The following is a 13,590-nucleotide window of genomic DNA, read 5'->3' on the forward strand; positions in this document are numbered from 1 at the left end:
ACCGGATCTGTTGACTTTGGGGAGGGGGGAGTTGAGAGGGAAAAACCTAAAATCTTGGAAACACTTAGAGTGGAGGGATCGGGATGAAACTTGGTGGGAAAAATAAGAACAAGTCCTAGATACATGATTAAAATAACTGGAACAGATGCGCTCTCTTTGGGGTAGTTGGAGGGGTTAATTCTGAAAAATTAGAAAAATTAGATATTTTTAACTTACGAATGGGTGATCGGATCTTAATGAAATTTGACATTTAGAAAAAATTCGTGTCTCAGAGCTCTTATTTCAAATCCCGATAAGATCTTTTGACATTGAGGGGAGTTGGAGGGTGAAATCTTGGAAAACCCTTGGAGGGGAAGAATCGGGATGAAGCTTGGTGGATAGAATAAAAAAAATTTCCTTGATACGTGATTGACGTAACCGTACTGGATTGGCTCTCTTTGGGGGAGTTGGGGGGGGGTTCAGTGATTTGGCGAGTTTGGTGCTTCTGGACGTGCTAGGATGATGAAAATTGGTAGTAAAATTGGTAAATTTTCTTTGATAATTCATTTTGTGGGAAAATTTTCTTAAGTTAATTTTTATTCGTTTATTATTAACATAGTCATATTCATTGAAAAATTAACATCTTATATCTGTTTGTTCTTTTTTTTTTTTATAAAAATCCATGGTTTGGCTATTTGTATACTGGAGAATCTTTTTTAACAATTTTTAATTTACAACATTTCTTGTTTAATTTAAGTTTAAGTTTATACCTCCTCAAGTTGACTTAAAAAATAGAAGTTAATATCAATTCCTAAGAAATCCTATCTATGCTCTTCGACAATCTTAATACACTTAACCTCTTTTGGCTTATCAAGTTGTAATTCTAGAATTAGTAATAGCATAATTAATAAAAAGGCTTGTGTAAATTAACATCTACAACATCGACCTCCTAGTTTTAGTTTTTATGGCACTTGGTATTAACCAAGCAACATATAGCAATCGTAAATTCTGTCGGTTTGTCGGTCTCTTTATGTGTTGGTCTGTCGGTCTGGCTGTCTGTCGACCCCGGTTTTGCTACTTTAGGCACTTCAAGGTAAGCTAGGACGATGAAATTTGGCAGCGGTATCAGGGACCGGACCAGATTTAATTAGAAATAGTCATTTTCCCGATTTGACCATCTGGGTGGGGGAGTGGGGGGCCCGTTAATTCGGAAAAAATAGAAAAAAAGAAGTATTTTTAACTTAAGAACGGTTGATCAGATCTTAACGAAATTTGATGTTTGGAAGGATATCATGTCTCAAAGCTGTTATTTTAAATCCTGACCGGATCTATTGACGTTGGGGGGGGGGGAGTTGTGAGGGGGAAACCTAAAATCTTGGAACACTTAGAGTGGTGGAATCGGGATGAAACTTCGTGGTAAAAATAAGCTCAAGTCCTAGATACATCATTGACATAACTGGAACGGATCCGCTCTCTTTGGAGTAGCTGGAGGGGGGGGGGGGGGGTAATTTTAAAAAAATAGAAAAAATGAGGTAATTTTAACTTACGAACGGTTGATCGGATCTCAATAAAATTTGATATTTAGAAGGATATCGTCTCTCAAAGCTCTTATTTTGAATCCCGACTGGATCTGGTGACTTTGGGGGGGGAGTTTGTGGGGTGGAGCTAAAATCACGGAAAACGCTTAGATTGGAGGGATCGAGATGAAACGTGGTGGGAAAAATAGGCAGAAGTCTTAGATACGTCATTTACATAATTTTGAACGGATCTGCTCTATTGGGGGGGGGGGTTAATTCTGAAAAATTAGAAAAAATGACACATTTTTAACTTACGAAGGAGTGATTGGATCTTCATGAAACTTCATTATTAGAATGACCTCTTAACTCAGATCTCTTATTTTAAATTTCAACCGGATCCAGTGTCATTGTCGGGGGGGGGGGGAGCTGGGGGGACTGGAAATCTTAGAAAATACTTAAAGCGGAGAGATCAGGATGAAACTGGATGGGAAGAATAAAACCTGTCTAAGATACGTGACTGACATAACTGGACCAGATCTGCTCTCTTTGGTGGAGTTGAGGGGGGGGGGTAATTTTGAAAATTGAGGTATTTGTAACTTACGAAAGGGTGACCCGATCTTAATGAAATTTGATATTTTGAAGGATCTCGTGCTTTATAGCTCTAATTTTAAATTCCGACCAGATCCTGTGACGCTGGGGGGCGTTGGAGGGGGAAACCAGATTTCTTAGAAAACGTGAAAATTGGGGTGTTTTTATCTTTTGAATAGGTGATCGGATCTTAATGAAATTTGAGATTTAGAAGGAATTCGTGTCTCAGAGCTCTTATTTCAAATCCTGATCAGATCTTTTGACATTGGGGGGAGTTGGAGGGGGAAAAATTGGAAAACCCTTGGAGTGGGGGAATCGAGTTGAAGCTTGGTGGTTAGAATAAGCAAATGTCCTTGATAGGTGATTGACGTAACTTTACTGGATTCGCTCTCTTCGGGGGAGTTTGGGGAAGGGGTTCAGTAATTTGGCGAGTTTGGTGCTTCTAGACGTGCTAGGATGATAAAAATTGGTAAGCGTATCAGGGAGCTGCACAAATTGACTTGATAAAGTCATTTTCCCAGATTCGACTATCTGGGAGGCTAAAGGGAAAGGAAAAATTAGAAAAAATTAGGTATTTATATCTTACGAGTGGGTGATTGGATCTTAATTAATTTTAATATTTAGAAGGACATCGTGACTCAAAGCTCTTATTTTAAATCCTGACCGGCATTAAGTTTCTCATTTTCCTTTTAAATGAATCTATTGATTCCTAGAATTTTGTTTAGAGCTCATACCATGTGATCTTTGGCTTTTAGCTCTTCTTGCCTCGTCACAAGTGCCATATGAGCTCTTAGCTCTTATTTAAGCATACATTAGGCACGGTACAGTTACATAAATTTAAATAGAACTGCAGTTTAGGTGTTTCCTTCTCTTGTAACCAACTTATCAATTAAGCATCTATTTGTAGATTGCCAAAATAACAAAAATACAAAAAAATTCATTTAGAACCTGAGCCTATGCCCAAATCTAGCAAAAGCCGCTTGTGAGGGTCAAAAGCAGAAACTGCCTGCTTTTTTGTTCGAAGAAAGTGATAGTTATCAAAAGCTTGTTTCAAGAGTCTTTTTTTCAGCAAAAAGATCTTATTGTATCTTACCACAGATAAAAAGCTTATGAAATAAAAGTATATTACACATATTTTGTCTGAATATCTTTCTTATTAAATCCGAATATCTATGGTTTTGCGTTTTCTTACATTCTTATTAAATATAAGAATTGGCAACTTTGCTTGATTTCTATTAAAAAAATGCGAAATAATTGGAGACCTTTGCCACGAGGCAAATTTATGCCTACCACCAATGGAACTCGTCAAGATAACGACAAAGTCAGTATTTTTAAGACAACTTTGGTTTTGTTGGGTTGGAAATGAAAATTTTGGTATATGTTTCTGGTGTTAGTTTGGTTCTTAACTCTGCAGAAAACAACCCTAGCCTACATGGTTCTGGAAACTAGACTAGCCTAGTATTAAATACTTACTTACCCTATTTTTTCCTAAATTAAGATTGATTAATATTTAGCAGTATATACATCTGATTCTCCATAAGCAAACTTAAGAAAAATTCTGAAACTAGTTATTTCTAAATAGCCTAGCCTACTAGGCTATTATCAATCCTAGACATAGGCTAAATCACATTGTTTGCCGGGAGAGAACCTTTATGTTTACTACTTTTCTTGTTTTTCAGGTAATCACATTGTTTCATCTGGTATCACAGTTCATACAATTGACTTAGGCTACTAGGCTATAGTGAACATACCACTTGATGCCCTTTTTTCATTCTCTATACAAAAATGATAATCACTTCAGTAAAATTCTAGTTAATTGACTTCTTGCTATCAAAGAAAGGGTTTATGTTAGGAAAATGGAACTTTCAGGAATGAATCTACAGACTAAAGTATGCCCTGGCAAGGTATTTTGAAGCAACTACCTCCACTTTTTCTCCCTCTAAAGGGCCCTGACCTTTGATAACCTTCAAAAATATATGTGTTATAAAATTGAAACCTTACAAAATAAATCTTCTGCTTAATTGAAGTACAACAAATTGTTTCAGCTTCATAACTTTGCTCATATCCATTTTATAAGGTTTTAAAGATATGCAAATACATTTCCTAAATTAAAAAAAAAAACATTGATATGGTTCAAAATTCTACTCAAATAACAGGAATTGCTAAAGGCAGAGAAAAGGCAACTAGTAACTGAAAATGAAGGTAAAATGTTGTTTTGTCAAAATTTCAATAGGTATAGACCTGTCATGTAGGCAAATTTCAGGGCCTTCTAGAGGGAGAAGGAGTGGAGGTGGGCACTTTTCCTAAACTAAACCCTTTCTGAGATAGCAAGAAGTCAATTAACTAGAATTTTACCATCACTTCTATTGCATTTTCAAATGTAAGCACTTTTTGACCTAACCTAACCCACCCAATCCTAACCTAACTATAAATAATTTTGGCACTGAGAAAATATAGTAGGCTATTATTTTGTTGAAAACAACCTAGAAAACAAAGTAATATTTTGTCAAATACAACCAATAACTCATACTTTAATTGAAAATTTGTCATTTGTAAGACCTCAAAAAGGCCTTAAATTTGAATTTGAAATAGAAGTGATTATTATATTTGTAAAGAGCATAAAAAAGGCATCAATTTGTATGTTTACTTTATTAGTGAGTCAATTATATGAACTGTGATACCTTTAGCTTACCATTTTTCCTTCACATTTTTCAATATTTCTGTCTATTCTCTAAGGGGATACCACCAGATAGCTTATTTGACAGTGTATATAGTTCCATATACAAATCTTTAGGCTACCTTAAATTGCAACTTGGAGCAATTGAAGGCATCCTATAGCATTGCTCATCATTTCTTTAAAACAATTGCCATGTGGATCTATTTGGATTGTTTTGAATTTAAGTTGACTTGATTGACTAGGGTTTATGCTCTGGTCTGGGACTCCAAGGTGTCTAATTACAGCCTCCATTCTTTATTGCTCTACTCCTTGTCAAGTGATACTTTGAATTCTTTGATGGTCTTACTGGATACAGTATGATTTCTCAGGGAGTTCCACAGGTCTACAACCTGGTTGGTTAGGAAGTGATGGCATTCCCTCCTCTGAGCATTGAACTTTATGAACTTCTTAGAATGACCCCTTGTTTGCTGTGATGAATCAATAAAGAAGAGACCATGAATTGGATTGTTGTGAATCAACTTGTAAGTGCTAATCATGTTTCCCCTTTGTCTTCAGTAATTCATGCTGCATAAGTTCAGAGTTTACAGTATCATTTGGCAAGGAGGATGTTGGCACCTCTCTGCTATCTTTGTTGCTCTCCTCTGTACTTTTTCCATCATATCCTTGTCCACTTTGCAAAAGAGAGATGCAATTGACATGCCAGTTTCTAGCCTTGGGTCTGACAAGACTCTTGTAGAGCTTGGTGATTATTTGTGGAGATCCAGTTGTGAATGATTGTTTAATTGTCCCTAAAAAATGGTTTGCACTAGCTAAAATCTTTTTGTATGACTTTGAAACTTTAACTGGTAGTCAACTATGACACCCAAGTCTCTTTCCTCTGTAACTGCAACTAGGGGTTTCTTTCCAATGTGACTGTCACTGGTGAATCAATTAATTCTTTCAAAAATGCAGTTGATTTGGAGTGGAGTAATACAGAATAGAAGAACCAGTGGGACCCCACACCCCATCACACCCACTAATTGTGTCACCTCATCAATTCAACAGCAAGATGTTCTACAGGAGGATGCAGTCCACCTTATCTTGCTGTAAATGTGATTTAAGGGTTTCTCTTTGACCAATTATTTGGTTTTGCATGGTGTAAATATGTGTTTTATTTTTATTGCCAACATGTAAAATTTTATATTTGCTTGGATTAAATTCAAGCAGCCATTGTCTAGCCCAGTCATCCAGCTTGTTGAGATCAGCTTGGATTGAGGCAGCCTCTGGCTAAGATGATGCTGCCCCAATGATCTAAGAATCATCTGCATAGAGTGTGAGAAGGTTTTGGAGTATTTCACAAGTAGTATTGATATATATTTTGAAAAGTGATGGCCTAAGCATGGTTCCTTTGGTGACTCTTCTAAGAACATGTATAGGTGATGATAGCACACATACTCCTTTATAATTAGTAACAGCAACTCTTTGGATTTTAGCAATAATAAATGAGGGAAGCATAGTTTCTTGCTACCTGATCCCTGCAGTTTAAGGGAGAAACCACTCCTGTTTCAATAAATGTCTATAGGGAAATCGCACCAGCTTGAGCTTACTGTATTAATAGGTTATATCCAAAATAAGGTGTTTACCAAGCAAACTCTCAAATAAGACTGCAGAATAATTATAGTTAACACATTTTGCATAGGGAGAATCTTTATCTTCACTTCTTTCCTTGTTTTTGCAATTTTTCTAAGAAATTCATGAATTTATTAGAACCTATATATGTGCATAGTATATACTTGCATCTCAGATGAACTTAACCCCCATATTACCTGTATTGTGGATATCCTTTTCTAAGTCAATGGTTCTCAAACTTATTTAGACACTATACCCCTTTTTACCCTTAAAACATTTTAGATACCCCTTCTCAGTTACCAGTAGGCCTACTAAGTAAACTTTAGCTGAAATATTAATAAAATTGCCAGTCCTAGAGTTAAAGGGTTGTTTATTTGTTGCTGGACAGCTGCATACCCCCTAAATTTTTTTGCATACCCCCAAGAGGTACACATAGCCTACCACAGTTTGAGAGCCACTGCTCTGATTCTTGAAAACTGTTTATAAGCAAATAACCAAGTGTTATCTAACTAATCTAACCTAACTTAACCTAATTAATTAGTCTTTGCCTATTAGTATGTTTCTTTTTGATAAATTATTAGGTGGCACTGATGGTGGTAACTTTCATATATATAGATTATTTGAAAATGGATAAATACAGTCAAATCCATGGTTATTTTTCAGAATTTTCCTTAAAAAAATTTGTACTACTGTGAAAGAAGTGAAGATAAAGCATCTCCACTTGCAAAATATATTAATTAGGATTAATCTGCATATTATCACCTTAATCCATCTGAGAGCCTTAAGGTCTTCCTGACTTGTAGTGCTCTTTGGTTAATGACTACCAATTGAATCTCTACTGCTTCTTCCCCCATTCCTTGTCAAGTTGGTTTTTGAAGGACTGGATGGAGGGAGCACTGACAGTTGAAATTTTTGATTCTGGTGATTTATGTCTCTTCTTGAAAAGGACGATTGGCAAGTTCTTGATTGGGAGCTTGACTTTGGTAGCTTCTTGGAGTGTCCTCTCATGTTATGCTGGAACTGAGATTGCAGCCATAAATAGCCGACTTTTCATTCTGCAGCTTGTAAGTAAGCATCACATTGCTCTGCAAGTGTCTGTAAACTTAAGTGGGTAGTTTTAGGTACCTGTAGCAGTCCTTTTATGAGGCTGATGTAAGACTTCTTACGCATTTTGTTGCTCATCTCTGTACATTTTTGATGAGCCTCACATCTTGTCAATAAGAAGGACCAACAAGACACATGCCAAAATTGAGATGGGGTTTTACACAAGAGCTCTATATAGTTTTATAAATATGGATTCCTGTCTGCTATTAATAGTCCATTTTAGTAATCCAAGACTGAAGCTTGCATGGGAAACAACATGCTGGACATGGCTTTTAAATTCAAACTTGTTATCAATGATGACACCAAGATCCCTTTCTTCTGCTCTGCTCTCTTACTTTTGTCGTAGGGTTATATATTGTATAGTTAGCCATTGGGTTATTAGGTCCAAAGTGTAATACAGAGCACATTTGCCTATGTTGAATTGGAGAAGCCAGTCTTGGGTCCAATCTTGTAGCTCATCTGTGTCATGCTGGATGCTTTGGGGGTATGAAATACCAAAGAGTTTAGCATCATTAGCAAACATATGCATGCCATTGTTTATATGGTTAAATATAGCATTGATGTAAATCATAAAGAGAATTGGATACAATGCAGTACCCTGTGGTATTCTGCTTATTGCTTTGGCCTTGTCAGAGTAAGTTGGTTGGCCGTCTGTAGCAAATAAGTGAACTTTCTGCTTGCGATTTGTAAGAAATTTCATTAGCCAGTCTTTCCATGGATTGATGCCAACAGCAGATATTTTGGAATGCAGTTGACTGTTATGAATCTTGTCAAATGCCTTGGGAAAGTCCAGCAACAGCAGGTCAACTGGATGTCTGTGGTCAATTAGATCTGTGATTTCCTTGTATGATTCCAAAAGGATGTTTCAATTGATTTCCCTGACTGGAAGCCATGCTGCTTGGGTGACAAGATCTTGTTGGTGGCCAAATGCTAAAGGATTGAATAATTGATTATGTGCTTGAGTGTTTTGACAACAACTGAGGTCAGGCTAATAGGCCAATAATTTTCAGGCTTTGAATGGTTACCTTTCTTCATTGCCTTCGTTGTTCTAAGGAACCAATTAGGACATCATCCCAGGAGATGTTGCTAAGATCTATTATGAAATAAGAATTTTATTCTAAGTATGTTTCCTTATGTACTGAACAAACCCTAGACTTTTACCATTATTTCTAGAAAAAATTTCATTTTGAGCTGTTCAAGGGGCTAAAAGAGCTAAAAACAGCCCTTAGTAACTAATTTTTAAAAATATGTTCTGAAATAGGCTTGCTTCTCCTTGCTGATGATAGAAAATTGCCATGATGAAAAATGAAAAAATCATGAAAAAGGATTAAGGAATGGTAATTATTATTTTCAGTAGTCTTAATATTAAAATGATGGTATGAAAACAAATTGGCATAAGTTTTAAAAAAGAGCCTGAACTCCCTCAAAAATGACATGTTGGAAGGCTTTGATGTCATTTCCAAGGGGTTTCATGCTCTTTAAAAACTTTTTCTGTTTTACACCACGAAGGTAGACTCCCAGCCTAACTGAACTACTTTCCAAGATAGCAAAAACGAAAAACTAAGAATTTTACAAAAAGTAGAAGAAAAATTAAAATAATGAGTTTCTACATGTATTATGCCAGCATGTTTCTATTAATCACAAGATCATGTTTCCTTCCATTGTAATCTTTTTTTTCTACACAAGTAGTATTTATGTTTACAATTTTATTTCTCTCACTCAAGGCAAATCTAAATTTTATCCAGTAAGAACTACAGATGCTTGTATTATTAAAAGAATCAGAGACATAATGCAAGAGCAATTAATTGAAAAATATATTACTGGGGCTATATTTGAGACCTCTGGGGGGGGGGTCTAATGTCTAAACAACAGCAATATTCAGGGGTCTAGCTTCAGCATTTTTATTGTAGGGGAGGACAGGGGGTCCACCTCCAGATGGTCATTGAGCATAGGTTATCCTTCAGAGAAAAGTAGCAGTAGTTCTGGTCTCTTCAATTTGCTTAAACTTACTGTAAGTATTAAGTATTCCTATATAAGCATTACAGTAAGTAACTAACATACTGCCAACTATGACCTCTATTTTGTTCTAATAAAGAAAACTTTTTAAAAACTACAAATGATTATAAATGTTGGAATATTTATTTCAAATTTGCACCCATAAAATTTCAGTACACAGGGTGAGTGCCCTCTCAACCTCTTTCATCTAAAACCACCTTTGGGGAAGCAGTATTAAAAATTTTGTGAAAAACACAACCCTAAATGTGCGTTAAAGATGTTTGAAAGCTCTGATGATTCTATTCCAAAGTTTCTCTTGTTAGTCTAAGGGAAAATCAAGTCTCTTTGTTGACAAGGGCCATCACAAATATTGCCATAGCTGAAACTTTACACAGGAAAGTTGCACAGTAAATGATACTCATTGAACAACAAGAAAACATCACTTTTTATATGGGCAGCAGTCATAATTCCTCTTACTTTTCTTCATTGCTATTGAGGCACTAGAACATCATTGAGAGCTGTTTAAGGACCCATAAAAAATGAATCCTACATATTACTGTTTTTATATGCCTTGACTCAGTAAAGCCATTGTAAGGTCCTGCAGGGTGCACTAAAAGCACAATTTGGGTGACATTTTTGGAATGGAAAGCCTGGGCCAGACACATGGACATCATAGAAAGCTAATTATGGGCTCATTTATAAACTAATTTTCATATTTAATTGCTCTTTGTAAATTCGACTTTGTAAGGTAGTTATAAAGTGATGAATGACACCCAAAGAGTGGGCTTTGGGTTGTTTTTTTTTCTTTTTTTTACCAAAAAAGGGTATTGTTGGATAAATAAAACTTGGTGTATAAATTTCCCCCCACTCATGAACAAAAATTTTCTCCATGGAACACCCCCCTGGTAATTTTTCTTGCATTTGAAATAGCAAAAGTATTTTTAATTTAAAGTATTAAAAAAATATATCAATTATTAACTTGTTTGTTGAGCATTGTTTGGTTAAGAATATCCAGAAAATCAGAACAATTCTTAGTAGCATTGTGGTAGAAACCTCACATTAATTAAAATTTACCAGGGATGCCAATTGGATGAAAAGAATTGATGCCTACAGTTCGAAAATCATATTTCCCTTAGCATCATAGTTAAAAAATCTAGAAAAATTACAGATTTTTTTGAGAATTTTTTTTTGTGCGAGGTATGCATTTCTGAAAGGGAGAGTGGGGTCCTGAATATTTTTTCCCCAAAATTCTTTTAACCTAGTAAATCCCAGTCTCCTACTGCTGCATATCGAAATGATAACAATAGATAAAAGAGTGTGGGCTGGTACTACTTATTTTGTGAGCATAAAATTTCTAATTTGTGAGAAAATTATATGTATATTGTTCAGATTCACTTTGTTCTGCTTGCAACAGACATTCCTTACAACATACTGATGTAGATATAAATGTCACACAAGTAGTACTGACATTATGCGAATAATTTTCAGTACATTTGTTGATTCCTTTTCTTTGGAGCAGGTTAAGGCCGTGATTAAGTGAACTTGAAAACATCGATATTCAAAATTGAACTTCGGGTAGCCCTCTGTCTCTCAATTCTCTAGAGACCGTCGATTGTCAAAAACCCTTCAAATAGCACTAATTCATTGGCGGAAATAGCAGGTTAATTATACCAGCTTGTCAAGTTGGTCTCTAGGGCGATCTGAAACGATTCTTTCTGGCAAAAAAGTTGTAAAAATTTCATGTAGCTGAAAATGTTCTATGGGGCTGTTCGAAAACAGGAAAATACATTGAAAAATGGTTGCAATCATCTTACAGGTTATTGTCTTCTGCTCATGATAGTACCGATTTTGTTCTAAAAGCAATATCCTTCATAGAGTACACTTGTGAAAAAGAGCTAGACATTTTCTAAGATTTCTAAGCAATTAGAGGAAATAGAGCAAAATCCTAGCAAACATTTTGTAGCATCTTCAAGAGGCTACAGCCTGATATTAAAAGCGGTATCTTCCGTCAATGAATACTTGAGTACTTTTAAATATAAATTTCCAATTTAACAGGGGATTTTCGAGATCCATCAGTTCACTTGATCACAGCCTTAAAAGAAATATGTAGAAAAGTGAAAATAGCAAAAATTCAGCATGGTATTGCACATAGAGGCAGTTCTACATTTATGAGTTAGTATGTGAACCTAAAACGCTAGGAATAGTATGTTATCATTGCTCACTAGCCATTTCAGTTACAATTAAGAGAATTTAGTGCTATTTTGGAATTTTGATTTAAATATTGGAAGTAAAAATTTAAAACAATTAAATGACTCTGGGTGCTGATTCCTCCCCCCTACTAACTTTTATGACTAAATTTCAACTGATCTAACCTATCTAGCTACAAGGTGAATGTTATTATAAGAAATACTGAGTCTTATTTCCTTTTTTGTTGATTTCTTGTCATGTTATTCAATGAAAAATTTATCTTGTTTTTGATGATTTTTGTTTTTTAGTGATTCCATTCTGTCCTATTTAAAGATTTAGAGGGTGCTTTCATAACCATTTTTAAAGTTTTAAAACAAGAAAATCTTACATTGAACTTATAGACTTTAGGAAGTAAAAGTCCCTTGCCTATCAGGAGAAACAACTTGACCTGAGCAAACATTGCAAAATCGGAGGTATAGTACATTTTCGCTATTTTTCCATTAAATAGTCTCACCTATTGGATGATAAGGTGTCAAAGGTAGTATATTTGCATAAATACTAATGTGGAACATATTAGAACGTGTAATGAATGCCTGTTTTTTGCATTTTTTTATGTTAAAAATGAGGATGGATTAATTAAAAAAGTTATCTTCTCGAAGTAAAGAACAAAGTTGAAACTTGAAACAAGCAGCAGTTTCAACGTTACTTAGTAATTTTTCTGCAAATTATTGGGGGGCAAGTGTCCCCCTTGCGCCCCCCCTCAGTAATGCCACTGACAATATTTTTGGAAGTGCTATTAGATAAGAAATCTAAGTGTACTACTTGTATTTGTAGGCTATAGCATGTTGTAGAAAATCCATGGAGAATGTATAATTTTCCCCATATATTTGACCATGAAAAGAGGAGCATGTAAAGTAAAGTGATGTGTGTAGCAGGTGTGCTATGTAGCATTTTATTTAGTTACTAGATATGCTTATGCTTATATTGTAATTGCTTATTCCTTGCTTGTGCATGCGCTATTATATTTGCTTATGCTTGCTTATTTTGTAGGTGCTTGGGTCTAAATAAACTGATTATCTGAATATCCAGCTTCCAATTTCTGCATGATGTCAGAATGGAGAGAGTCACGCTACCATCAATAAACTGGGAGACAGGGAATCTTGAAGTTGAACGGTAAAAGGTTGAAGATCATGCAAGACTGGTGCTTATTGGCCCAACAGCTGAAAAACGAGAAAATACAGAATGCTTACATCCTATTATGGATTGGTGAAAAGGGTAGAGACATTTATAACACCGCACAAGAAGGTCAAAGTAGAGCCATGTCCGAAAAAACTAAGAGACCATTGTGCACTAAAAAAGAACAAAATGTTTGCAAGATATGTATTCCAAAACAGAAATAAGCAAGAGAGAGAGAGAGAGAGAGAGAGAATAGAGATAGAAATTCTGAGATGCCCATTTGTTGTTGTAGAAACTTAGAAAAGAGCTCATTTGACTGGAACTTGAAAGGGCTAGTGCTCTTTTCAAGAGTCAAAAGTGATTGGAGGGTAACTAACCCCCCTCCAATGCCCACCATTTCCTCATACACATCCAATCAAAATTTTGAGATAGCCGTTTCGCTCAACATAGTTGAAAGGTCCAGAAATTATGTCTTTGATGTTGACAACCCCCCTACAGCCCCCAGGGCAAGAGTTGTAAGTTATGCTCTGGGGGCATATAAGGTATATATATATATATATATATATATATATATATATATATATATATATATATATATATATATACCATATAAGGTATATACATATATATATATATATACAGTGGGTGATCGTATAAACTTTGGAGGGGATCCTTGGATCGGTAACCAAAAGTTCTAGTGCCCTTTTTAAGATTCAGAGTGATCAGAGGGCGGATATCCCCCGTGCCTCATATTTTCCT

At 35.5% G+C, this 13,590-nt stretch overlaps 1 protein-coding gene across 3 annotated transcripts in view; it reads left to right on the forward strand.

Moving 5' to 3' along the window:
• The first annotated feature begins 3,298 nt into the window (after positions 1 to 3,298).
• LOC136037432 (uncharacterized) overlaps positions 3,299 to 13,590 on the forward strand; it is a 29,679-nt gene continuing 19,387 nt past the window's right edge. The window contains exons 1-2 of one of the 3 annotated variants that reach the window (XM_065720201.1): positions 3,299 to 3,405; positions 12,706 to 12,930. In XM_065720201.1, coding sequence (XP_065576273.1) covers positions 12,898 to 12,930 — 33 coding nt within the window. In that variant the 5' untranslated portion in view covers positions 3,299 to 3,405; positions 12,706 to 12,897. The remainder of the gene's footprint in view (positions 3,406 to 12,705; positions 12,931 to 13,590) is intronic. The other 2 variants (XM_065720202.1, XM_065720200.1) reach the window with 2 other exon arrangements.

Source organism: Artemia franciscana, chromosome 2 (assembly GCF_032884065.1).
Source record: "Artemia franciscana chromosome 2, ASM3288406v1, whole genome shotgun sequence".
Classification (NCBI taxonomy): Eukaryota; Metazoa; Arthropoda; class Branchiopoda; order Anostraca; family Artemiidae; genus Artemia; species Artemia franciscana.